We start from the raw sequence: 25,037 nt of genomic DNA, 5'->3' as shown, positions 1-25,037 counted from the left end.
AAAAGAAGCGTGATGGGAAGCTGATCGGCGAGAGCAGAAGTGGGGCACAGGATGAGGGGCGCGGGTCAGGATAGCAGGGATGCAAGCTGGGAGAATAACGGCTGTACACATTTGGCCGGCACTTGGCAGTCTGCTCCCTTTTAGATTCCCCTAATTTCCTCCTTTGGTTGAAGAAAGCGAGGTTCGGAGGGGTTAGGTGGGTGGGGGCCCCGGGGTGCCCGGGGTCGCTGGGCTGCGGGGGAACCCGCGAGTGCGGGGACAAGGTGTGAGCCGTGCGTTGTCTGGGGTGGGGGGTGGGCGTCGGACGCACACGGGTTGGGGCGGGCCGGCGGCAGCTCAGGGAGAAGGGGGAGGCGGGCTCCGCCGGCACACGCCGCCCCTGGCAGGCGGCCTGAGCGCGCGCGGGGATCCGCTGCCGCCGCCGCTGCCGCCGCCGCTCGGGGTCGCTTTGAGACCCAGATTCCCGAGCGCTCCGCTCGCATGGCAGCCGCCTCGGCGCCCGTCCCCGCGGCCCTCTAGGGGCGGTCCCGCGCCCCGGTCCCTCGGCGAAGCCCGTCGGATCCGGCCCCGCTCTGCGTCCCGGGGCGCGCTGCCTCCCAGCCCGAGGTGAGGACAGCGAGGGCAGGGCGCGCGGGGCTGGGGGCACTCTGGGGATTCCAGGCCCCTGGCCGCGGCCGAGCCGAGGCGACGGAGACGGGAAGGGAACGTGGGAGCATGTCCGGGTGGGGTGGGGTGGGGGGAGTCGAGATAGGAGGCGGAGACTGCTCGCTGCCGGGAACCGGCCCCCGCGTCCCCTTCGTGGCCAAGGCCGCCTCTCGGCGCTGTCCCCATTCCCGCGGAGTCCTCTGTGCGGACTGCGTTCCTAGTCCGGGCCCCTCTAGCGCCTGGACCTCGTTCGGCGCTGCCCATCCTTCGCCTCCTTCCCACAGACCCCGCTCCGGGGCTCCTGTTCCAGTACTCTCGCCTGCTCAGTCTTCCCCGCCTCCGCCCTCCCGCTGCCCCCACCTCCTTCTGTCCGGACGCCCCTCTTCCCCCTCGGCTCCTGTCACTCGGAACCGGAATCCGTGCCACCATCTCCGGGTCCGGCCGCCTCCCAGCCTGTGCCATCCCACAGGTGTCCGCACGTCCGGCCGTCCATCCGTCCGTCCCTCCTGGGGCCGGCGCTGACCATGCCCAGCGGCTGCCTCTGTCTACATCTCGTGTGCCTGTTGTGCATCCTGGGGGCACGCGTTCAGCCTGCCCGAGGTGAGCGTGCCCCCGGGCTCAGGTCGCGGCCCTGCCCGGCCGTCCTTCGCTAGCGCGTTGACCTCTGCCGGCCAGAGACGGCACTGCAGCCGCTCGACCCGCGGGGTTGACCAGACCCAAGCAGTCCCTTTGCAACGTGGTGAGTCTGTTCTGCCCTAGCCCAGAACCGAGCCCAGCCAATGACTGAGACCCCGCACCCTCTGAGCCCCGCGTCTCAGGGAGCCGAACCCTGACCTGGGCTCACCCCTCCCGCGTCAATCTCTTGCAGCGGATGACTGCAGCTCCCACTGTGACCTGGCCCACGGCTGCTGTGCGCCTGACGGCTCCTGCAGGTACCTCTCTTGAGCACGTGCTCTCAAACCCTTTGCTCCCCATATCCAGCAGGTCCACACCCACAACCAGGTCAAGCCCCAGGGCAGAGTATCTAGAGTCTTAAGACCCTGCTGTTCACGTTCCCCCCCTCCCCCCCGCCCTTCATGGCCACAGGACAGACTGGCCACCTTCTCCTCAGCCCCCAGTTCCCCCCCGGCTTTGCTTCTCTTTTGCTTCTTCTTGCTTATGCCTCCCCACTCCCAACTCCTTTGCTCTCCCAAGGCTGATTCAGGAATTCCAAAACGTTCCTCCTCAAGATACCAGGAGAAAGACCTGAAGCTTGAGAGAGTTTGGAGGTTGGGGCCAAGAGGAAAGGGGGAGATAAAAATATAAAGAGAACGGGTTTAGCTTGGGAAAGAAAGACTGCGGGAGGGTTGCTGGGGAGACGCACTCACAGAAGAGGCTCTTTCTTGATGAATTTGAGTAATTGACTCACTGGGGTGGCGGTTGGGCAAATTCTGAAGCAGGAGAAAGTGTGTCTGGAAAGGAGCAGACCAGGCAATGTGCAGGAGGGGCTGGCTGTGTTAGAGACACTCTGAAATAGTTCAGTTCTTTGTCCTGGAATTAGGATGGGAAGAGGGTCCTTATGACCTTTCAAGGTCACTCTTTTTAAGCTGGTTCTGAGCACCTCAGTCATGCCAGAAATGGTACTGAGGTTATTTACAAATGTCATTTTAATTTCTTCCTCTCAAACCAACCCAAAGCAACCCACACAGATGAAAGCACTGAGGCCCAGAAAGGTTAGACAGAGTGCAGATCCAGGCCTTGAATGCCAGTGTCTGATCGTCTGATAGCATGAGTATGTCCTATGACCTTGTACAACCCTATAGCTACCTGGGGTAGGCCTGCTTTCCCTTAGGGATTTCAGAAGTCCTGTTTTCTAGAAGCTCTGTTCTTGCCTCCTTCATTTCCTCTGATCGCCCTACCCAGAGCCCTGCCCCTGTGCTTCTCCTTATCAGGTGTGACCCAGGCTGGGAAGGGCTGCACTGCGAGCGCTGTGTGAGAATGCCTGGCTGCCAGCATGGTACCTGCCACCAGCCCTGGCAGTGCATCTGTCATCTGGGCTGGGCAGGCAAGTTCTGTGACAAAGGTAGGGGAGTAGAGAGGGTAACTGTTGGGCTGGGGACCCTGTGTGTCTTGGCAGAACATCCATCCAAATTTATGGAGCACCTTTTGTGTCTGGCTTAAACACTCAAACACATTGCATTTCATCATCGTAGACTTTATACTGTTACCTAAATTGGTTCTCAACATAATCCTGTGAGGTAGGCCAGGCAGCTGCCAAAAACATACCCCTTTTGCAGATGAAGAAACTGAGATCTACAGATGAGATACAACTTGCTTGATAATGGGAGGCTGACTGCCAGTGCCAGGGCTCGGGGCCTCCTGACTGCAATTCAGTGTTATTGGTTCCCCCACTATAGCATTCATGCTCTGGGCGGGTCTACAGTGTGAGTTGTGCCCACGAACTGTGTGCAGGGTCTGGGCAGGTCTGGGAGCCAGGTGTGGGGAGCTCTCCACAAGCCTTCCCGATCTCCTCTGCAGATGAGCACATCTGTACCACGCAGACCCCCTGTCAGAATGGAGGCCAATGTGTCTACGACGGGGGCGGCGAGTACCACTGTGTGTGCCCCCCAGGCTTCCATGGGCGTGACTGCGAGCGTAAGGCTGGACCCTGTGAGCAGGCAGGGTGAGTACTGGCCTGTGGGTGGGTGGGAGGGAGGTTACAGGAAAAGCTGGTGGCAGAAGAGTGAGGAAGCAGGAGTGTAGAGAGGGTGGGGGTGAAGAACTAGGTCTGAGGGTTCGAAGTCCCACATGGGAGCCCCTGACGACAAAACCCCAGCCTGCCAAGGTATCCCTAGTTCAGGGTTTCTCAACTTTTTGGGTACCATTTGAACCATTTCTCCAACAACAAAGATCTGTAGGGGCTGGCGATGTACTGCATCAGTGTGTAACTGTGCTGGTTGGGAAGGTGGGTGTGGGGAGGCTAAGGACCTAGCTGGCATGTGGCTCCTAAAGATGTTCTCCACAGCAGCCTTCTGCCTCACTGTGAATGTGGCAACAAGGCTGGTAGGGCTGGACTTGTCCTCATTTCAGCCTCAGGCCTGAGAGCCTATGTGGAGAATAATAGCACACTTGCCTTTGAGCCTTGCCTTTGGGCAAGGCCCTGTGCTAACTGCTTGACTTGGATTATCTCATTTAATCCTCACAATTTGGGAAGCCGGGAGACTATTCTTATTCTCATTTTTTTAAAACGAGGTGTTCAAGGATCAGAGAGGGGGGCTCAAGGTGACACAGCCAGAAAGGGGGTAGAAAGGCGGCAGTGGTCAAAGATGCTGATCTGGGCTACCCTGAAGGTGCGAGCTGGCCTCATTAACCTCTTTGCTCCCACTGCAGCTCCCCATGCCAGAACGGCGGACAGTGCCAGGATGACCAGGGCTTTGCTCTCAACTTCACCTGCCGCTGTTTGGCGGGCTTCGTGGGTGCCCGCTGTGAGGTCAATGTCGACGACTGTCTGATGCGGCCTTGTGCCAATGGTGCCACCTGCCTAGATGGCATAAACCGCTTCTCCTGCCTCTGCCCTGAGGGCTTTGCTGGACGATTTTGCACCATCAACCTGGATGACTGTGCCAGCCGTCCATGCCAGAGAGGGGCCCGCTGTCGGGACCGTGTCCATGACTTTGACTGTCTCTGCCCCAGTGGGTATGGTGGCAAGACTTGTGAGCTCATCTTATCCGTCCCAGATCCTGCCACCACCACGGACATCCCCCCGGGGCCCACCTACGCTGCAGTGATCCCTGCCACAGGGCCTGCCCCCCACAGCGTGGGGGCGGGTCTGCTGCGCATCTCAGTGAAGGAGGTAGTGCGGAGGCAAGAAGCTGGGCTAGGCCCATCTAGCCTGGCGGCCATGGTGATATTTGGGGCCCTCACTGCTGCCCTGGTCTTGTCCACTATGATGCTGACCGTGAGAGCCTGGCGCCAGGGTCTCTGCCCCCCGGAACCCTGTTGCTACCCTGCCCCCCACTACGTCCCGGCGCGCCAGGACCAGGAATGTCAGGTTAGCATGCTGCCAGCAGGGCTCCCCCTGTCGCCTGACCTGCCCCCTGAGCCTAGAAAGACCACAGCACTGTGATGGAGGTGGGGGCTTTCGGCCCCCGCCTTCACCTCCTCAGCTTCTCAGACTGCAGTAGGCCTTTTCTCGCCACCCCTCTCCTGGGGTATACACACGGAGGGACCTCAGCCTCACACTAGAAATATTATTTTTTTAATACATAGGATGTAAGATGGAAATTTTATCAAATAAAACTATGAAAGTGCACCTGCCTAGAGTCCCAGCTGTGAGAGGGCCAGAGCGGAGGCTTGGTTCTGAAGAAGCCTCAGGCCTCTGCCCCACCCCAGCCCCTTCCCACTCCAAGAGAACATGGATTCCAAAGAAGAACCCAGGGTGCCTTCTTCCTTTCTGGGAAGTGAGGGAGAGGTAGAGCCACCAAGGAGACTGTAAACAAACAGCCAGCACCCCTGCACCGGGTCAGGAGTGGCTAACACAGAGGGGAGACCCTGTAGGACAGGGAGGTCAGGCTCAGGACCCTCCACGAGAGGAGTGGGATCCCTGCTGGCTGCTCTGTAGCAGCTGCTGGAACAGTGAGTGGGGCTGGCTGCGGAGGGCAGCGGGGGAGTCCAGCTCCACAACCCTCCCTGCTTGCAGCACCAGCACCCGGTCAGAGTTCAGGATCGTGTTGAGCCTGTGCGAGAGAAGTTGGTCAGTGCAGTGGATGGAGGACAAGGCCCTAAAGAAGAAAGCTGACCTGTTCTTCCCTCTTCTCCTCCCCCTGGACAACACAGGGCTGCCCCCCAGGCTTTAGCCCCTGGCTCTGTGCTAGGGGAAGACTGCAGATACACTTGGACCTGGACAATGAGGAGCTGAGATTCATCGGGGGGTTGGAATCCCTCGCACCCTGACCCCTGGGGTCTCTGAAAGGAACGGAGGCTGTGGGTTCATGTCACTGTAGTCCCTAATTAGATTCTCCCTCTGGACACTTGCACACCTGTGGGCAATGGTCAGCACTGTCTTGTTGGCAAAACGTTTGCAGATGGTCTGCTGGAGCACTTGGTCTGTCTTCTGGTCCACGCTTGCCGTGGCCTCATCGATACACAGGATCTGGAACGTGTGGAGAAGGTTGGGGAGGGGAGGGAGGAAGAGGGTTAGCCTTAACTCCTACCCAAACACCAGTCCCCACCTCCTGGCCCAGCCCAGCCAGCCTACAACACCTCACCTCTAGCTCTGAAAGGAAAACTTAGTCCCCTGAAACCTCTCCCTAATCCACTTCTTCATCCTGGCTGTCCCCGGACTACTTCCTTGCCCTCTTGAATGTCTTTTCCTATTGCCTTACCTTGGCATCCGTGAGGAGAGCCCTGGCCAGACACAGAAGCTGCCTCTGCCCCAGGGATAAGCTCCGGCCCCCCTCGCCCAGCTCACCATCCAGACCACCTGCAAGGCACAGCAGCCTCAAGCCCACATCCCAGGACTCTCCCCAATCCCTCCCTGCTCCCTCCTCCACCCTGCAGTGTAACCTCGTACTCACCCATGGACATAATCATGTCACTCAGGTGACACTGCTCCAGGGCCTGCCACAGAGCCCTGTCCTCATGCAGGCCCCGGGGGTCCAGGTTTTCCCGAACAGTCCCACTGAACAGAAAGGGTTCCTGGGGGATGACAGCCAGCTGGGATCTAGGGGGTAAGGAGGGGACAGGACATGGGGTCTACACTGAAGATGTGGCCACTTCTGTTCCTAGCACAGGTTTTTAGCAGGCATTTCCAGGAAAGCTTGAGGGTAAGATCAGACCCTGCCCCCTGCTCCCCAGCTGGTCAGCCGTGTACCTAGAACTGTGCCAGTGCTACAAGCAATATCAAAGACACCAAAGGCCTTGACTCTAATCTTAAAGAGCTTATATCTCACTGAGGTACAAAACACAGAGAACAGGAGTGGGCTAAACTGTAGGGGCCTGACTCCAGCAGCTGCTGGGGCAGCAGTGGCAAGGAATGACCAGAGCATGAAAAGGGAGGGGACACTTCATGGTCGGAGGCGGGCCTGGAATTGGGTCCTGAGGAACTATATGGTTGGGCTATAAGGTAAGGCCACCACAGGTGAGAAGAAAAGGCAGGAAGGGAAGGGCTGGGCTTTAGAATCAGAAATGGGCTTTAGGACAGAACTGCCCCATCTCATGCATGTCATGGGACTCAGCAAAAATGATACAGGATAAACCTAGAAGTGGGGGTAGGAGACGGTTAGGCCCAGAAGAAGCCACCTGTGGCCAGGGACAATGGGCCCAGGTCCCGAGCTGACCCAAGCACTGCCTGTCGAGCCTCAGGGCTGAGAGCATCAGTACGGGGGTGCTGCCCCTGGAAGGCTCTGGTTCAGGAGCCAGTGACTGGTGGTCTTGAGCAGAAGTATAAGGCAAAGCTGGAAAGGTAGGCCTAGATCAGGCTGTAACCTTGAGACTACAGCTATGAGTCTGGACCCAGGTGCTAGTGGCTCGCTGTCCTCACCTGCTTGTCCTCCATCTTGCCCTGCCTTGGCCCCGGGTGCCCTGAGTTGATATAAAGCCTTCCTATATAGGCTTTATGGGGGGGGCGGGGAAGCTGGACCTTCTTCCAAGGGCCAGTAGTCTGGTTCCCCTCGTCTCCCTCCCTCAGACCTGAGTTCAGTCAGCTCCAGCTGGCTGGTGTCCACACCGTCCAGCAGCACTCGCCCCGAACTGGGTTCCAGCAGCCGGAAGAGCACCAACAACAGGGAAGACTTGCCAGAGCCTGTGCGGCCCACGATGCCCAACTTCTCTCCAGGCTGTACGCGGAAGGTCACCCCATCTAAGGCATTTGGCAGTCCCGGCCGGTACACCAGTACCACATCCTGGAACTCCACACTCCCCTGGGTCAGCCAGCTGAGGCCCAGCTGGTGTGGTCCATGATGAGAGAGAGAGAGAGAGAGGGATACGGGTAAGGCAGAAGACGTGAGGATGGGGAAGGGTGATGGGGAATGGAAAAAGGGGAGAATAAGGAGAAAAGGTTGGCACAAGAGGAAAGGGCATGTGCCGCAGAGGTGAGGCCCTCTCAATGGATATGAAGACAAGGGACACCGTGAACAGTGTGGGATCACTTGGCGACATGAGAAGAGATAAGTTAGAAAAATAGTGAGAAGCAAAAGGACAGGAACTAGGGGAGGCAGGATGGTCAGGAGGGTCCCCTGGGGTTCTGGGGCCCAGGTGCAGGGTGGGAGTGCAGGCCTACCCGCGGCAGCTGGCCCTGGGGCTCTTGGGGCAGGTCACAGGAGTATTCCTCCAGCCGCTCAACGCTCACCAGCATGGTTTCTGTCTGCGTGAAGCTGCTCACCAGGCCGGAGAGCAGACCCGTCAGGGACAGGGCGTAAGACAGTGACAGGCCCACCAATCCTAGCGGAGATGAGCACAGGCTGCTAGGGGATGTCTGGCCACCGGGATGCATGTGGGAGCAGGGATGGGGTGGAACAGGAGAATTCCAAGCTGTGGACCATGGGCATGTAAAGAAAGGCGGCAGAGAAGCAGAAAGATGCCTGGACCCCAACGGGGACCCCAGGAGGTGAGCCACAAGGGAGGGCCATGGGCCTGGAGAACCTTCCAGGGAAAGCCAGGGAAGATGGGCCGGGCAGAGTGCCGGGATGGGGTGGAGCAGGGAAGGGGTGACGATCCAGAGACTTGTTTGAGTCCCAGACCCCCCATACATGGCAAGTCTCTCCCTGGGACTCAGTTTCCTCAACCCTAAAATGGGGGTGATGATCATCACAACCCATCCTCACAGGACCCCTGGGTGGGAGGTGAAATGCTGGGGGGATAGTGCAGGGAAAGGTCGGGGGGTGGGGAGCCGACACGCTTCTGAGGTGAAAGTGAGGCCCCCAGGGTGTCACCTGGGTTGGCGAGGCCCCGCTGGTGCTGCACCAGGGCAATGGCTGCAATGGCACTGACCACTGCGGCTCCCATGAGCTGCAGTCGGATGTCCAGCCACTGCGTGGCGGCGCCCGCGGCGAACTGGCACCTCTGGTTCAGCTCCAGGAGCCTCTGGTTCTCCTCCTCAAACCTGGGAGGGGCCAGGAGAGGAATGAGTCCACGGCATTGTTACATGGACCCACGCACGGACCCATGCAGGCCCCCTCCCGCAGAGCTTGGCTTTCCTGGAGCTGAGGAAACAGCTGTGGGGGGACTGCAGGGTACAGAGGGCCCGTGTTCTGCCGGCCTCCCCCGTCCCGTCTTCTGTTTCCTTACCCTATGCCCAGGGCACTTGCCGGCCCCGCCCCACCCCGCCCCACCCTTCTCGGAGACCTGGGCCTGCCCTTCCTCTTGGCGTCATCTTGTTCCCACCCCCAGACCTCACACACCTGCAGGTGGCCCCCGCGGCCCGGAGCACAGGGAGGCCGGCCAGGGTGTCGGCCAGGTGGGCATAGAGGGGCGACAGGGTGAGGCTGCTGAGGCGCCGCAGCTCCCGCGAGGAGGCCCTGTAGTGGCGCTGCACACGGTCGTAGAGGATGCTCAGCGGCGGCAGCAGCAGCAGCAGCCACGGCAGCCCAGCACCCAGCACTGCCAGGAGGCCCAGCAGGCCAGTGGCGTTGGCCAGCAAGATGTTGAGCATGAAAGGCAGGCTGTCGTCGGCACAGGCCACATCCGATGAGAAGCGGTTGAGGATGCGGCCCGTGGGTGTGGAGTAGAAGAAGGTCACTGGCGCCTGTGAGAGGAGGTGCGGGTGGGCCAGGGCCGGGCCTGGGGATGGCCCTAGGGGAGAAGCCCAAAGTGGAGACTCGGAAAGGAGGAAGGTGGCAGAGAGGGGATGGGGGGAGGTGCTCCGAGGGAGGCTATCCGAGGGTGGCAGAGACGGAGATGCTGCCATCCCTCTGGCCTGTGGTGACCCCGAGTGGCCATGCTGGCCATTCCTCTACCTCCATGCTGAACAGGCCCTACTCCTCTTTCCAGGGCAGGGGGCCTGTCTCTCTCCAGAAGAAGGGGACTTGAGGCCAGTGAGTGAGGGTTAGTAAGAGGTTGGGGGGATCATCCCCATGGCCCGGAGACAAACAGCAGCCTCAGTGTGATCTACGGCTTAGCATGCAGGCTTGGGACTCAGACTCCCCCTCAAATTCTAGCCCTGCCACTTACTGGATAGGACACCCCAGGCAGGGAGCTTCATCTCTTAAAGGCCCCTGTTCCTCATCTCAAAAACAGGGATAACACAACGGTGGCTCCCAGGGCTGTTGGCAGGATTGAAAGCCACATAGACAACATAGGTGCTTAGCACAGTCTGCCTGGCATAGAGTTCAGGGCTTAGCAGCCGCCAGCTGTTTAGACTGCTACTGGGAGCGCCCATCTCTAAGACAGCATGTCCCTTTCCTCACCTTCTCCAGCTCCCAGCTCTCTGCCTATACTTTGAGAACAATCCTCTTAGGGCAGGGGACATGGGAAAAAAACTTAATGCCAATGTATAAGAAATGAATTCCTTCATAGGCTGAAGAGGCCCTGGTCATGGACGAGAGGCAGAATGGTGGGCAGCTGCTCCCTGGCAGGCAACAGGAAGGTGCCCAGCCTGGGTAACCACAGAACTAGCATTCCCCAGGTCACTCTCAGACCCTCAGTTTTCTTATCTGTAAAATGGGAATAACAGTACCTACCTCAAGGGGTTATCATGAGACCCTGATAAGATAATGGATAAGAGGGGCCTCTGGCCGGCTCAGTCATTAGACTGATCTCTTGATCTTAGGGTTGTGAGTTTGAGCACCACACTGGGTGTAGAGATTGCTTAAAAAGTAAAAATTTTTTTTAAAAAAGGATAATGGACAAGAAAAGGCTTTATAATAATAATAACGACATCATTAATAATAATTGCTAATTGAGTATTTAGTATGTGCCTGGCACTATCCTAAGCACTTTCCAGGACCTAATTAATTTAATCCTCATAATATTGTAAGAAATGGAATGCCATTTATAAAAACACTGGCACACAAAACAGGCGTTTTACAACACAACACAACATAACACAACACAACACAATACAACAAAAAGATACATACTAAACATATTTAGAATGGTTGCCTATAAGGAAAGGAGGGAAATAGGGTACGTAGATATAAGGGAATGGATAAATAAATAAAATGAAAAGGGATCTTGAATGATCTAATGGATGTCCCATGTCCCATGAATAAGAGGTGAGTAATTCAGGCCTCTGCACTTGACATCCAAACGGAAGTGACTCTGAGCAAGTGTCTTTTCTCCCTATTTTACAGATGAGAAAGCTACAGACCAAAGGAGCTGGGTGTGAACCCAGGCAGCTGCTCTGCCCTCAGCCTCTCCAGGTCTCCAGTTGCCAAGTGCTGCACCTGCCTGTGAGGGCTGTCTTGTCCTGAGGACTAGGAGGTAGGACGGGGTCCCCGCTGGAGCTCCCCCATGCCACCCCCCCAACCATCCTCTCACCAGCAGGACCCGATGCAGCAGGCGGCGATGCAGGGTGGCAGCTGCTTGGAGGGTGCCTGCTGCGAAGAGCACTGCCCGGAGGAGGGTGCAGAGGGAGTTGATACCAGCGATGGTCGCGTAGACGGTGAGGTAGAAACGGACATCTGAGGAGCCGTTGGGGGCGGCTTTCGGCAGTGGGGACACTGAAGTGCTGGGGGGTGAGGAGAGGCTGTGGGTAACCAAAAGTAGGGCCCATCGGGGGTCCCCTCCCCCACACCAGCTCTCCCCATTAGAAGACATACCCCTGGAATACCTGTCCCCCACTTCTCAATCCCTGCCTGGCAACCCCTCTGAGAACACCAGGCCTGCTCTAGCCCAGCTACTCACTAGAGGCTTCCGGGGGAGAAGAGGAGAAGCTGGACAGAGAGGAGCCCTGTGGATCCTGGGCTGGTGGGGCCTGAAGCCTCCTGGGAGCTATTCTTGTCAGCCTTCAGCTGGGAGATCCAGTGAGAGAGCCACCAGTCAGCAGCGTTCCTTGTGGCTGGGTGGGGATGGGGAGGGGAAAACTGTGAGAGAGACTACTCATCCCTTTGTTCCATCCAAACACCCCCTTAATCTGCCCTGGACTCTGGCTTCCAGTCTTCTTCACCTGCCCCGGCCCTCCCTCCTCTGTCACTCTCCCATGTCTTCCCATGCCCCTAGTGTGTACTTCCTTTCTGGACCCATCACTCTTTAACTTTGAGGGGTACATGATCTGGAATCTGTAGAGTGGGAGCTAGCTGTGGGAGCTGATCGCAAAATGGCCACAGAGGACACCCCGGGACTCTCTCAGAACGGGGGGGCCTGCCTCTTGTCCCAGCTGCTGCCCGTGCCTGGGGAGGCTCAGGGCTCTGTAGCCATTAGTACAAGGTGGTGGCTGTGATGGGGACCTAGGGCTGCGGTGGGATGAGGGGCTCTGGGGTTCATCCTACCTTGCATGAGGAGCAATGAGAAGAGGATGGCTAGGGCCAGGCCCCGGCCCATGGCCCTCCAGTATGCTCGGTACACGTGCAAGGCCACGGCGCCCTCCTTCTTGCTTTCCTCCTGTAGCAGGCGACCACATGCATTCTCTTCCCCTTCCAGACCCTCCTTTGTTTTCTCCAAGTTCCCAACTGACTGCCCTGTGGCTGTGAGGAGAGGAGGAGAGGGGCAGAGTGTGGATTAAATGTGTGGGATGACAGTTAAACCTTAGGGTTTCAGATGCGCTGGGGAGCTTTGGGGACAACGTATCCTTCCAATGTGGCGGAGGAAAGGGCAAGCACTTTCCTCAGCCCTGAGCCATACCTGAGTCAGCCTCTTGTCCATCCTCAGCCCAGGTTTTGGGGACAGCCCGGACCAATGGCAAGATCTCAGAGGGAGGTCCTGGAAGGGAGCAGGGAGATCACTGCAGGGGCTGTCCTGGGGATACACTCTATAGTCTGCCTCTCTCGGTGAGTGTGCCAATCCACCTTCCATTCTCTTTGGACCCCTTCCCTGACCCTCCCTAGCACGACCCTGCTCTGGGCCTCCAGACTCTGAGCAGGACCCTTATGCCCATCTCTCCATGTCTGCAGTCCAAATAGCTCAGATGGAACATGTTTACCCCTATAAGGAGAGTCATGGCCACCCAGAAGCACTCTGTCCAGAGTCCCCTCTCCTTACTGCAGAGCTTTCTTCTCAGGCCTCACATTTCTAATGCTCTGCTGGAGCCTCATTTCCTTCTGTTTCTTTCCCATCAAACTCGCAGACAATCATGTCCCTCTGGATAATAATCCATCAGAGGTGGGCTTCTTGTTTATTTTTGTTTGTATTTTTAATAAAAAGACTGTTCAAAACCTGACCGCTGTCTCTTCTTTAAGGACATCAGTGTTCCCAAAGCACCCAGTCTGTCACACAGCCCAAGTCACAGATCCCCTGGCATTTCACCAGTGTGCTCCCTTCTCTCCTTTCTGTGGCCCCACACCTGCTCCGTGAAGGGAGGATAGGGTCTCCCATGAGATAGAAGAATGCCAGGGCCCAGGCCACACATGGAGGGGGTGGCAGAGTCTACATCTGACAGTTCATGTGTCCCTCTTCCCCTTTTACATCTGGGCAGACCCCCTCCCCTGTCTGGCAGCCCACGTTACCAGCCCGGACAAGGCGCCCGGCCTCCAGCAGCAGCACCACGTCGGCCTTCTCCAGGTACTCAATCCGGTGGGTGCAGAGCAGCCTGGTGGTGTGGCTCAGCACTCCCAGGATGCATCTGTGCAGCAGGTGGTTGGCCACGTCTGCATCCACAGCGGCCAGAGGGTCATCGAGGAGATAGAGCTCCTTTTCCTAGGAAGAGGTGGGGACACCACGGGCACCAAGTCCCATGTCCGCTGGTCAGAACCCAGACCTCTCCTAGAACACCATCTTGAGGCAGAGAAGATAGCTGAGAGGGACTCTAGGGGCGACCCCTAGAGTATTAGGGAAGCAAATGAGACTTAAAGGTGAACTTCCCTCTAGTCAAGCAAGACCAGGGCTCCAGCTTTGCTGGGTCCCAGCATTTCAAGTCATATTTTATTTTTGAAAGGGTCTTTAATTCTGCTTTCAGTCTGCAAAAGGGAGATGGGATGGCCAAGGAACCAATACTTCATGATTGTGAAGAGGCGGTGGGGGGGGAGGAGAAAGAAACCAGATGCTGATGAAAATATCCCCATTCCCCCACTCGCTCCAAGGCTGCAGACTCTCCCATTTTTAACTTACCTGGTAGACAGCACGAGCAAGGGCAATCCGGGCCCGCTGTCCCCCGCTGAGGGTCACACCCCTCTCTCCGACCTCTGTCTGGTCACCAGCAGGCAGGATCTGGTAGGACAGGGCCCCCAGCATTGGCCAAAGGACTCCTCAATACCTTCTACTTCCTCCCTTTGTAGGGATGAGATGGAGGGGTTCAAGAGATTGAGGGAGCTTGAGGAGAATGGACTTGAATTTGGGGTAAGCAAGCCACAGGGGATCATCTGTAATTCCGACCATCTGATCCCCATGATGACCTTATGAAGCTGATATGATTTCTCTTTCACATATGAGACCAAAGTTCCAAGGGGCTACCTTGGTCCCGGTTGTTCCACAGCTAGTAAGCTAGGAGGATGTAAATCAGGATTCTTCACCACCCTGTCACACCCACTGCCCTGCCTTTCTAAAGGCTGGGATGAGGATGGGAAAATCCAATGTGAAAGCTGTCATAGGTCTTTACACAAGGAGTGTACCCCAAGCCTTCGTGTGGCCTCAGGAATGGTCTCCTTAGCTCAGGGGGACCCATGCCAGTGGAAGCACCTCTGGTCTACCAGATAATGAGTTCCCCTGAGGGAAAATCCCGGTAATTCACCTCTTTTCTTAATGCCTAGAGCCATTCCCAGTACCCGACAGGCATTTGAGAAATGCTTGCTGTAGAAACAAATGATACATGGGCACAGGGTACCCCCTAGTCAAAGTAAAGGTCCTCTTTTCCAGGGAAGTCCCCCATTTACTTGAACAGGGCAGTGGTGGGGACAGTCCTGCAGGGGACATGGGGATTGAGTGGGGAAGCCACAGGTGAGGTCTGGAATCTCATCCTCCTAAATTTAGTACTCTGGTTGCAGGGGATCTAATGGACTTGCTGAGAACAACCTTGACTCTCTGAAGCCTCCCCAGTGGGAGGTGGGAGAAAGCCTCTTGAATCAGAACCACTGGCCCAACCTACACAGGGCTAAATCCTATGAGGGGACCTTAGTCTAGAGGCCTTGGAGTTCCCCTAGCTGCTGTGTGGAACACCGCATCCCTGCCATCCCTCTGGGTCCTCCTCAGAAGGGGGAACCACATGCTGGACACTCTGGGAGGGCTGAACCTGACGACAGCCAGTCTTAGGTTGATGGTGCACGAGTAGAGGCAACCGCTTCCCAAAGAAGTGAGTCTCTGACTTGAGGTGTCGGGGACACGGAGAAGCAGGCAGCCAGAAGGTCTCAGGGCCCGGCACTCACACGGAGGTCATCACCGAGGGCGCAGGCTTCAAGCACTTCCTTGTACAGCTGGGCATCAAATGTCTTCCCAAAGAGAATGTTGTCTCGGATGGTGGCAAACTGGATCCAGGGTTCCTGGGTGGCCAGGCCAAAGCCTTTGGACAGCTCCCACACTGCCACCCGCCCACTCAGCCTGTGGAGAGTCAGGCCGGCAGCATTGGGGGGAGGGCAGCTCCTGACTGGTCCCTCCATAACCAGCCCCCGGCCTCCCAGAAGCCTCTCCAGACTGTCTTCTATGTCAGGTCCCCCTTCATGTCACCTGGGTCTCTGGATTGGGGTTGAGGGGCCCTAATGAGACTGGAGGCTCATTCTGGACGAGGAAGGGAAGAAACTGCTCTTTGGCTACAGCCAAGCGGCTGTCAGATCTGGATGTGCTCAAAAGCTCAGAGGAGAGTATGGTCACCACCCTGCACTCACTCATCCTCACTATAAAGTAAGAAGGCCCTCCTTCATTCCTCTGCTCCTCCCTGGATCCTTCCCTGTGTAACTACATTTTCCGAAAAAGGAGATTTTGCGGGATGTTTCCATTTATTTCTTTACTATTATAGCACTCACAGAACTCTGGTGTGAGGATTATGAAAATTCAGTCTTAACTGCCTTCCCCTTTCCAGACTGAAAACTCTCCCAAGACAGGGACAAGGTCTTGTTCATCTCTAACCCTTGGCATCCCTGGATTCTAAAAAGGCGTCCGCCACATGGCAGGGGCTAGGGAAGTGTTTGCTGAAGGTCAAAGTGGAGGACAGGGGGGCCCTAGAGGTTACTCACCTGTGGAGCTCCCCAGCAATGGCGGCCAGCAGCGAGCTCTTCCCACAGCCCACCTTCCCCACGATGCCCACCAAGGCACCCTGCAAGGAAGCCAGACAGTAAGCATCAGGTCTCCCTCCTGAGGTCCTGGGCTGCCAACCCTTCCACAGAAGCTTCTCTCTAGGCCCCAGTTAGTCTGTAAGGAAAGAATTCTCCAGCCCACAGGCTGGGCTGTATCTCACTCAGTGACACCATGCAGGACCGAGAGAAGTACAGTGCTTTTCTAGAAACAGGTGCGTTTCTCAGAAGCTCTGACTGTGATGTCCCCAGTCTGTCAGCCAGGACTGACCCATCTCCGAGGGGGCACCAGAGCAAGCTGAGACCCTCTCCTGGGAATTCTCCCTCTCTCTGGCGGTAGCGTGTGTGTGGGAAGGCTCTCTGCAGTCTCCGTTTCTGCCCAGTGAAGAGCGGGTCCACCAAAAGAGAAGCATGAGGCAGACACAGAGGAAAGCAGACGGAAGGAGAGCTCTACGAGTCGAGTCCCGGTTCTGGGCTGCTGCCGAGATCCAGCTGCACACCTGCCTTTGGATTCTGCAATTCATCTCTATAGCCTTCTTATAAATTCTTGTTTGCTTAAGCTAGCTTCAGTGGGTTTCTATGACTTCGATCCAAAAAAGCCCCAACTGACAACATTAGTAAAATTCCTTTGAAAAATTCCAGCCTTGTCTTGCCTGAACGAAGAAGAAAAACAAAATATACAGCCCATGCCAGAAATGTGAGCCAAATGTGGTAGAGACTGGAGAACGCTGGGTTGAGCTGTGGGGCAAAGGGTTGGACAGGGGTCAGCGGAGAAGGAAAACTCAGGCCTGGGGTAATCGGGAGTCACTGTCCTGCCAGGAATATTCTTTCAAGTGCTTCTTTGTGGATGTATGCGGTGGCGGTGGCGGTGTTGTGAGTCACAGGGTGTGATCCCTTTCTAGCAGGCTAAACAGAGGATTAGCTACCCCATTTGCAAAATCCTTCTCAGAAGAGGCTGCTGGGTCTTTCCCCTGGTCCCCAGCCTGAGGCAGATGCTGAATAAGCTCTGGGGTCTGTTCTGAACTTTCTGGCCTCAGGACAATGGAGAGCCATAATTGTTGGCTAGGATGAGGTGGATATATAGCTGTCTAAAGACTGGGGAGAGAGCAACCAACTCTGACAGCACTGTGCTGAGTGGGATGAGGTCCAGAGAAGAGTGTAGAACTTGCTCACCAGAGCCCCTCCAGTCTTCCCCTTGGTACCTTGTCGAGATGCAGGCCATCTAGCTATGATGGGCTCCAGGTGTGTTTACCTGTCACTGAGTCTGCCATTCCCATTCACCTGGGGACTCCCTAATATGGTCTAACCAACAAACCTTCTTTACTTCAAGGTGACTGATGAAGGTCTCCTGGCTGCTTCCAGCTGAGTCCCAGGAGAATAGGGCTTCATGCAGCTCCAACACTGTAGATGGCTCTGTGGGGGGATCTGAAGAGGGAAAAAAACCCACTTAACATGGGTTTCTAAGGCACAATCTCACTACTTGGGGAAGGTTAACCAGGAAGTGTGTTGTTGTCTTGCCTGTCCTGTATCTACCGGCCCAGGGCTACTTCAGCCTTCATCCTGGTCTGAGGACTCTCCCCCACATGCTCTGCCTGGATTCTGCTGCCTCTGGCTCTTCTTGCCAGCACCTGTGTACAGCTCCCTAGGGGCTACAGTCCCCTCCTCACCCTGCGCCGGGCTCTCCCTCTAGCTTCCCATTACCTGGGCTATAGTAGGCTTGGGGGTTGTGGCTGGGAAGGTCAAGGAAACGCTGGATCCGGTCCAAGGACACTTTGGCCTCCAGGAGGCCATTAATCACCCAGGGGAAGTTGTTGAGGGGAAGAATGAGCATGCGCACCAGTGCCAAGGCTGTGAACACCTAAGTAGGGCAGAAGCAGGATGAAGCATCACCTGAAGCTCAGGGGCCATCTGAAGGCCTGCGGGTGAAGGTCCTGGGGGCAGGGGCGTGGAGGGAAGAATTACCCCAAAGATACAGATGTAGTGAAAAGAAGGGCCATATGTACCCCAATGTTTATAGCAGCAATGGCCACGGTCGCCAAACTGGAAAGAACCAAGATGCCCTTCAATGGACGAATGGATATAGAAGATGTGGTCCATATGCACTATGGAGTATTATGCCTCCATCAGAAAGGATGAATACTCAACTTTTGTAGCAACATGGATGGGACTGGAAGAGATTATGCTGAGTGAAATAAGTCAAGCAGAGAGAGTCAATTATCATATGGTTTCACTTATTTGTGGAGCATAACAAATAGCATGGAGGACATGGGGTGTTAGAGAGGAGAAGGGAGTTGGGGGAAATTGGAAGGGGAGGTGAATCATGAGAGACTATGGACTCTGAAAAACAATCTGAGGGTTTTGAAGGGGTGGGGGGTGGGAGGTTGGGGGAACCAGGTGGTGGGTATTAGGGCACGGATTGCATGGAGCACTGGATATGGTGCAAAAACAATGAATACTGTTACTCTGAAAAAAATAAATTAATTAAAAACAAAAACAAAAACAAAACAAAACAAAAAAAGAATAGGGCAGCAGCAGAACTTAGGGGTTGGCAGGAAACTCCTTGGTTAGCGATCGCAAAGGTAGCCGCTTCAGACCCTAGAAATTCTAGATGTTCTTCCAGAGATCCGGGTTCCCACTCAACCAGTCCTGGTGCATTCTGAGACTTTGTAAGTGCAAACATCGTCTGGCTCTGGCTAGAGCTGGCACTGGATCATGGATTTTTTTTTTCCCCCAAAGGTCATCAAAATGAGGATATCGGGACCTAACATGGAGCCTGGGGCTAAAGCTGAAGAGGAAGGGAGGGGAAAAAAAGAATTCCTTCTTTTGGGTTGTATATCCAAGGCTCCAGAAATTTCAGAGAATTCCCCCTGGGTTGGGAAAGGTTGAGGCAGCCAGAGATCCTCCTTCCCAGCAGCCCCAAGGGCCTGAGGCCACTTCATGACTCCACTGCGGTCTCCTTGCTGCTGCTTCTCCCCACACTTTCCTACAGCCGTCCCCTCCTCCCCTGGCCCTCACCTTGGTGGCTGTGAGCTGGTGCCCCAGGAGGACATAGGTGATGAAGATGACGATGGAGATGACAACTGGCAGGGCTGCCCACAGGTACACACAGGCTGCATCCAGGTATTTGATGACCCAGAGTCGCCCCAGTTCGCGAGCTCGGCAGGCCTCTACTCGGGCCCCCAGCGCCTGCTCCCACCCGAAGAACTTGACGACCCGAATGCCACTCAGCAGCTCTGTTATGAGCTAGGGATGGAGACAAGAGGGCAGTGTGAAGTGGAGACCCTGCTACTGTGTGTCCATTCTCCTTTGTACAGGAGCTCCTGGTAGAGGAAGCCAAGTACCCTGAGCTCCCAGATATTCTGTACTTTCCTAGCCCCCTCCCTTCTTCATCTCAGCCCTTTCTGGAAATCCTGCCCTCAAATCCCTTTCAGCCCTGAGTTTCTTCTCCTTCCAGTCTTTTACTTCTCCTCCACGTGTCTCCAGAGCGGAGACCAAGTCAGAGCTGGAATCCCCCTACCTTCCTAGGAGAGGAAGTGGTAGAAAGTACAGGAGGGTTACCACACCAGGGTAAAAGCACTCCTTCCATGAGATGAGGGACTAAGAACTCTTTCCCAAAGCCAGAAGCAGAGGGCTTTGGGAGCTAGTTGCCAGTCTGGCCTATGGCTTGGGTGGGACGAATTCTTCCTGTAGGAACATACAGGTGTAGGAAGCCCATACCACAGACCAGGGTCAGACAGGCTGATGAGTCCAGCACGATGGGCAAGGGCTAGAGAAACTTCCTGGATCCCCACATTCACACATGCCCAGCCCGGAAGCCAGGGAAGTACTGGAAGCCTAGTCTGTAGCTATCATGGGTAGGGGAAAAGGGCCTGGACTTTAACCAACTCTGAGGGACCACCTCCCTGTTAGCACTCTGAGTTATTCCCACAAGAGGCTGACAACTATGCTGTATGGACTGCCAGGCCTGCCATCCCCCAGTCACTGCAGAACCCAGACTGATTCAGCCAGACCCTCAACACCTAGAGCTGGCCCAGGCAGAAGACTGACCTACTCCCTTCCCCACAGCCCACCCCTCAGAGGTAGCCGGGGTTCTCTGAGGCCTCTCCACATGTGGCTATGAGATGGGCTCTGCCCTAGATGAAGAGATAGAAGACTGAGGTCCAGACACTGATACTAAAAGCCCATTTGGTCCAAGACAGGCTAATTCCTACCTCTCAGGGCTGCTGCTTAGGGCTGTATGAGCTACTGCTACAGTATTACTAACAAGCCATGCATAGTTAGTGCTTACTTTGTGACTGGGCCCATACCCAGAGTTACCGCATACCATCCTCATGACAACTCTATAAAGCTATTGTTATGGTCATTAGCCAGATGAGGAAACAGAGGCCCAAAGAGGTTAAGAGACTTATCTGAGGTAATTAAACTAGTAAGTGGAAGAGCTGGAATATGAACCCATGTCGTTCTCCAGTGTGAGCTCTTAACTCCTAGAACACACTCACACCCTTAGGCCCTGGGCGTGGGAGGACCTGGGGACCAGGATGCTAGGTGGGGTCTCTGGATTGCTGAGGAATCCTAAGCAGCCCTTACCTTAACCCGTGCATCCTTATGCTGTAGCATCTCCTGGTTGCTGGCCATGATGCGGGTAGCAATCACTTTGTTGACAGGGACCAGCAGCAGTGCCAGGATCAGACCACCCACGAAAGCCACACCCACCTGCTGGTGAAGCAGGTAGAGGGTGATGGCCAGCTGCAGGGGCAGGCCCCATGCTTCATGGAAGCTTCCAGCAAAGTTGAGCAGCCGCTCAGAGTCGGTGCCCAGTAGGTTCAGGGCTTCCCCAGCAGGAGGGCGTCTGGGCCCCAGCTGTAAAGTCTTTCGGTACAGAATAGTCAGCACAGCCCCCCGTGCCTGAAGCGTCACCTTCCGTACCTCATACCCATACTGATTCTGTAGCACAGCACCCAGTACGGCCCCACCAGCTAGCCCCAGGGCATACAGCAGTCCATTGCTTAGTGGCTCTTGCCCCTCCTCCAGGAAGCCCACCAGGAAGGAGAGCAGCAAGGGCCCTGAGAACCCCAGCATGGTCCCCACAAGCTTCAGTAGTCCCAGTGCTAGGTAGCGCTGGCCAAAGACCTTATATAGGGCCCTCCACAGCCGGGCCCCTTCCTGCCAGTGTGCCTGGAAGGCACTAGCCAGGTAGATTGGGCGCAGCCTGTGTGGGAGGCGGCAAGTGTCCTGGGGCTGCCGGAGTTCTCCACGGGCACCTCGGGCCAGCAAGGGTGTCAGCCAGGCATAGGAAAAGCGTGATAGCCAACTCTCCCCATCTTCAGCTACCTCAGGCTCCTCTCCCTGAGACAGGAGGGGTTCCTGGGCCCAGGGCTCCCGTGACTGCCCCGGGATGGCCCAGCCCAGTCCATAGGCCAAGAGCGCAGCCAGCTGCAGAATGAGAAGGCATAGGCGGGAGAGGGGTCCTGGGAGAAGCGGGGGCAGAAGCGTGCCTCGCTGGCAATGCCATAGCAGGGTAAGCACTAGGGCTGGGGCCGGCAGAAAGGCAGCCAGAGCCAAGGTCAATGGTCCCCGGAAGAGGCCATGAGGGGAATGAGCCAACGCCCACAAGGCCAGGCAGTGGCTGATCCAGGCCACCGCTGCCACACCCCCTGCCAGCACTTCTAGCCCTATGGGGCCTGGGCCTGCCCCGGGTGGCAAAGTGACTGGAAGGAGGTCTAGCAATGGAAGGACGGAGAGCAGGAAGGAGGCTGTGAGTCGGAGGCGCCAGCCGGGACTGCAGTGCGGGAGGTAATCTGGATTCCTAGGGACAAGGGGGCAAAAGAAAAGAAGGCATGTAATGGCTGACTGAAGGCCAGATACACCTCTAATAACTCACTTACCTAGAGCTAATCTGCTCCTTTCCCTGCCTTTTATACCTTATTTCTGTCCCATTTTACCCTGAAATGCAGGGCTTTTCCTCCAGGAAATCTTCCTGGCACAACCGAAATCTGTTTTCCAATCTACCCATACCACTTCTGATCATTCTTTTGCCACAGAAACTAACAATTTTTAGTTAAGGATGTATGGAATGTGAAGACTAATAAGAAAAAAAAATCCTAAATTTTCATACAGATAACAACCAAGAAATGAGAACTCATTTTCATAAAAGTATCGACCTAAGATAACCCTTAGGGGTGCCTGGGTTCCTCAGTCATTAAGCGTCTGCCTTCGGCTCAGGTAATGATCCCAGGGGCCTGGGATCAAGCCCTGCATTAGGCTCCCTGCTCCGTGGGAAGCCTCCTTCTCCTTCTCCCACTCCCCCTGCTTGTGTTCCGTCTCTCGCTGTCATTCGCTCTGTCAAATAAGTAATTAAAATCTTAAAAAAAAAAAAACCCTTAAATTCACCTGAGGCACTATTAGATGAATAAAAACGTCACATATATAAGGCTTCTACACTCTAATACAATAGCCTAAATTTTATGAAGCTTCAGAATATTCTACTCTCTTTCCACCATTTGTAGAAAATGGTAAGGATCATACTTGTGACTCCATTTGCTGAACAAAAACTTCTCTTTAGTTTTGTCTCTACCTTCTTGGCATGCAAAAAAGATTTTTAGTCAACAAAAGGGTGATCTGTCTATGTTAAAAAATCAAGTACAGGGTAAGACACCTGCAGCAGTGAATATTAGAATGCCTTGAAGGTTTATATAATGAGAAGACTAAATCTATTGTTTCCTTTGTTGGCAGGGCTGGGTTACTGAAAAAGTTTAATCCTAGATTAGAATGCTTTGGATTTCCTCTAAAAATTCCAGTTAATCACAGCAATATGGAGCAGTTTATAATGGAATAAAAGTCAACCTTTAAGAATCCTATTTCTTAAGATGTGGGGACAAAACACTGGGCCCTTGGAGGCTCCAAGTTGGCCATCAACCAGTCTTGTGCCCCGGGGTAAGGTTTCCTTCCCTCTCACATTTCATTTCCCTCATCACCACGGTGAGCACTGAGGAATCTGGGTCCAAAGGCCTCTCAGGTCCTTTCTTGTCTGAGATTCTGGACCTCTCTAACCCTTTCAGCAATGTACAAAAGGTCTGATAAGTGAAGTGCAAAAACTGTAATTTCTATTGATTATATGATGGTCTTTCTTGCCTGCTCCTTAGACTGTGAGTGCCTGGAAGCACTGTGTCTATTTTTAACAGATACTCCTCTGAGCAGGCTTTAGACGTCTATGCTAACTGATTAATCCTCTCTAGACTTCTGCCTCATTCTATGCAAAAGACAAATCAGGATTCCCCCTAGACCAAGCAGATCCCAAGCTTCTCCTCAAGGAAGGGATTCATCAGCTCCAATTCATCTTGGATAAGGACACATTCCATCTACCAGACTAGGGACTTCAAAAGGCAAAGACTAGATGTCTTTCCTGCCTTGTCAGTAGCCAGAGTGAGAGTAACTTCAGACATATCCAGCCATACAGAAAATAGATACAAAGTCAAGGTGAGTTTGATACTTGTATCTTAGAGCCACAAACCCAGGAAGATTAAGGTTTTGAATTTGCTCTTCTCTTCTACTCACTGCTTCCTCTTTCTCTTAGTCTAGGGAACACGGAATTTTCATGGATGGAAGTGGTGAGGAACTAGTCCTACAACTACAACACAAGCTATCCTTTTTTTGGCTAAAAACATCGTTCACCCAGTTTTGCCTCCAATCATGACAGTTGTGCTTGGGCATCTGAAAATCTACAGCTGTGATGCTTTCTACCAGGCATGCAGCCTTTAAAAATGTACCGGGCACTGCGCTATACATTTTAACGCATTATCTGATTTAAACCTCCCAACAACCCTATGAGCCTCGGAAAAGATAGGTAACTTGACCCAAAACAGCCACATTTCTGCAAGGTGCTAAGGTGCAGATTTTATTCTATTTTTGCCCCACTCCACAGACCTCACTATTTTGGCTACACTACCGCGGAAATGTGGGTTTCGGCTGAGGTCTGCAGGTACACATGGACAGATGTCTTGCACCTGCTTCTACCCACCTCGGAGTGCCCCAGTGGCAGGCACTGAGCACGGCGAGGAGCATATGGGGCAGGGCGCTCAGCACCAGTTGGGTGAAGCAGTGGCCCGTGGTGTCCCCCTCCCACACCGGCAGCGGCTGCGACACACTCGTCTCGCACAGTTGGGCCAGGAACCGTTCCATGGAGGCTTCACCTGCGAGGAAAGCCGAGGGTGGAGGGAGGAAAGGGTCCTCCCAGAGACGGAGGAATCCGTGTTCCCAATGGCGAGGTCCAGGGTGGGAGACGGCACCCAGTGGGGCGGAGTGGGGACGCTGACCAGGAAGCCGTGCTGGTGTCAGCCGGCCCTGACAGCCGGGTCTCCCCGCCTCCAACCCAGCCCCCGAACCCGGACCTCCCCTCCTAGGGCCCCGCGGCCAGACCCCGCCCATGGTCGCGTTACCGCAAAGGGAAGTTTGGCTCCTCGGAGCTGGCCGATTTCTGGACCGGTCACCTAACCGGCCTCGCTCCCCCCACCCGCCTTGTGTCTCCGCCCCCAGAGATCCGGAACGTCTAACCTGAAGGAGCTGCTTGCCACCGGATCCCAAGATCCCGAGCACTGGTGAATTCAAAAGAGCCTGCTGCTGGGTTAGGGTGCTTGCCTGGCTCGCCCGGCACCCCCTATAGGCGGAATGACCTCTCAGTCACGGTTCGCCCCGCCCATTCGCCGGGCTTCTGAGCGCGTGCGCACTTCTCTGCTGTGCCCGCGATCTCTTTGAGCCGGCGTGCGGCTGCAGTCACTTCATAGTGCTTCAGCGGCTTTATGCTGCCTTATTTGCATAGGAACTGATGTCATCTCTAGTGCAAAGTCATTTATACACGCTCAGGTAGAGTACGCGCTCCCATCTGTCTACTGTTTACTAGCAGGCACATGCATTACACTTACTCTCAAAGCTCACCGAACTGGGGGGCGCCTGGGTGGCTCAGTGTGTTAAAGCCTCTGCCTTCCGCTGGGGTCATGATCCCAGACTCCTGGGATCGAACCCCGGATGGAGCTCTCTGCTTGGCGGGGAGCCTGCTTTCCCCTTTCTCTCTGCCTACTTGTGATCTCTGTCTGTCAAATTTAAAAA

At 55.2% G+C, this 25,037-nt stretch overlaps 2 protein-coding genes across 8 annotated transcripts; one reads left to right on the top strand and one right to left on the bottom strand.

The window, feature by feature from the left end:
• On the top strand, positions 1–4,936 carry DLK2 (delta like non-canonical Notch ligand 2). 5 transcript variants are annotated; one of them, XM_044251423.1, is made up of 6 exons: positions 1–181; positions 1,115–1,245; positions 1,514–1,577; positions 2,577–2,707; positions 3,163–3,307; positions 4,015–4,936. In XM_044251423.1, exons 2-6 carry the CDS (start codon positions 1,170–1,172, stop codon positions 4,748–4,750), a joined length of 1,152 nt encoding a protein of 383 aa, XP_044107358.1. In that variant the 5' UTR covers positions 1–181; positions 1,115–1,169; the 3' UTR covers positions 4,751–4,936. The 5 variants fall into 5 exon arrangements, with proteins under 5 accessions (XP_044107358.1, XP_044107367.1, XP_044107351.1 ...); XM_044251432.1 differs by having other exon boundaries at positions 1–196; XM_044251416.1 differs by lacking the exon at positions 1–181 and adding an exon at positions 400–606.
• On the bottom strand, positions 4,861–24,574 carry ABCC10 (ATP binding cassette subfamily C member 10). Of its 3 annotated transcripts, none has more exons than XM_044251386.1 (22): positions 24,486–24,574; positions 23,953–24,124; positions 20,523–21,741; positions 18,951–19,178; positions 17,637–17,793; positions 17,251–17,360; positions 15,879–15,958; positions 15,075–15,246; positions 13,825–13,923; positions 13,224–13,413; positions 12,403–12,480; positions 12,051–12,245; positions 11,467–11,620; positions 11,101–11,290; positions 9,024–9,367; positions 8,556–8,725; positions 7,904–8,064; positions 7,315–7,568; positions 6,201–6,346; positions 6,009–6,106; positions 5,664–5,776; positions 4,861–5,360 (listed from the first exon to the last, which is right to left on the bottom strand). In XM_044251386.1, exons 2-22 carry the CDS (start codon positions 24,111–24,113, stop codon positions 5,198–5,200), a joined length of 4,482 nt encoding a protein of 1,493 aa, XP_044107321.1. In that variant the 5' UTR covers positions 24,114–24,124; positions 24,486–24,574; the 3' UTR covers positions 4,861–5,197. The 3 variants fall into 3 exon arrangements, with proteins under 3 accessions (XP_044107321.1, XP_044107329.1, XP_044107338.1); XM_044251394.1 differs by lacking the exon at positions 24,486–24,574 and adding an exon at positions 24,371–24,453; XM_044251403.1 differs by lacking the exons at positions 4,861–5,360; positions 5,664–5,776; positions 6,009–6,106; positions 7,315–7,568 and having other exon boundaries at positions 6,206–6,346.
• Between the last annotated feature and the right edge of the window lie 463 nt (positions 24,575–25,037).

This window comes from Neovison vison, chromosome 1, assembly GCF_020171115.1.
Source record: "Neovison vison isolate M4711 chromosome 1, ASM_NN_V1, whole genome shotgun sequence".
Classification (NCBI taxonomy): domain Eukaryota; kingdom Metazoa; phylum Chordata; class Mammalia; order Carnivora; family Mustelidae; genus Neogale; species Neogale vison.
The sequence above is the reverse complement of the archived record's forward strand: the minus strand, read 5'-3'. Positions and strand labels throughout refer to the sequence as shown.

Excerpts from the sequence above, each read along its gene's own strand:
- DLK2 (XM_044251423.1), top strand. The coding sequence starts at position 1,170 with ATGCCCAGCGGCTGCCTCTGTCTACATCTCGTGTGCCTGTTGTGCATC. Across the intron at positions 1,246-1,513 it reads ACGCGTTCAGCCTGCCCGAG|CGGATGACTGCAGCTCCCAC; the intron begins GTGAGCGTGCCC and ends AATCTCTTGCAG. Across the intron at positions 2,708-3,162 it reads AGGCAAGTTCTGTGACAAAG|ATGAGCACATCTGTACCACG; the intron begins GTAGGGGAGTAG and ends TCTCCTCTGCAG.
- ABCC10 (XM_044251386.1), bottom strand. The coding sequence starts at position 24,113 with ATGGAACGGTTCCTGGCCCAACTGTGCGAGACGAGTGTGTCGCAGCCG. Across the intron at positions 17,361-17,636 it reads CCAAGCCTACTATAGCCCAG|ATCCCCCCACAGAGCCATCT; the intron begins GTAATGGGAAGC and ends TTCCCTCTTCAG. Across the intron at positions 11,621-12,050 it reads CTCATTGCTCCTCATGCAAG|CCACAAGGAACGCTGCTGAC; the intron begins GTAGGATGAACC and ends ATCCCCACCCAG.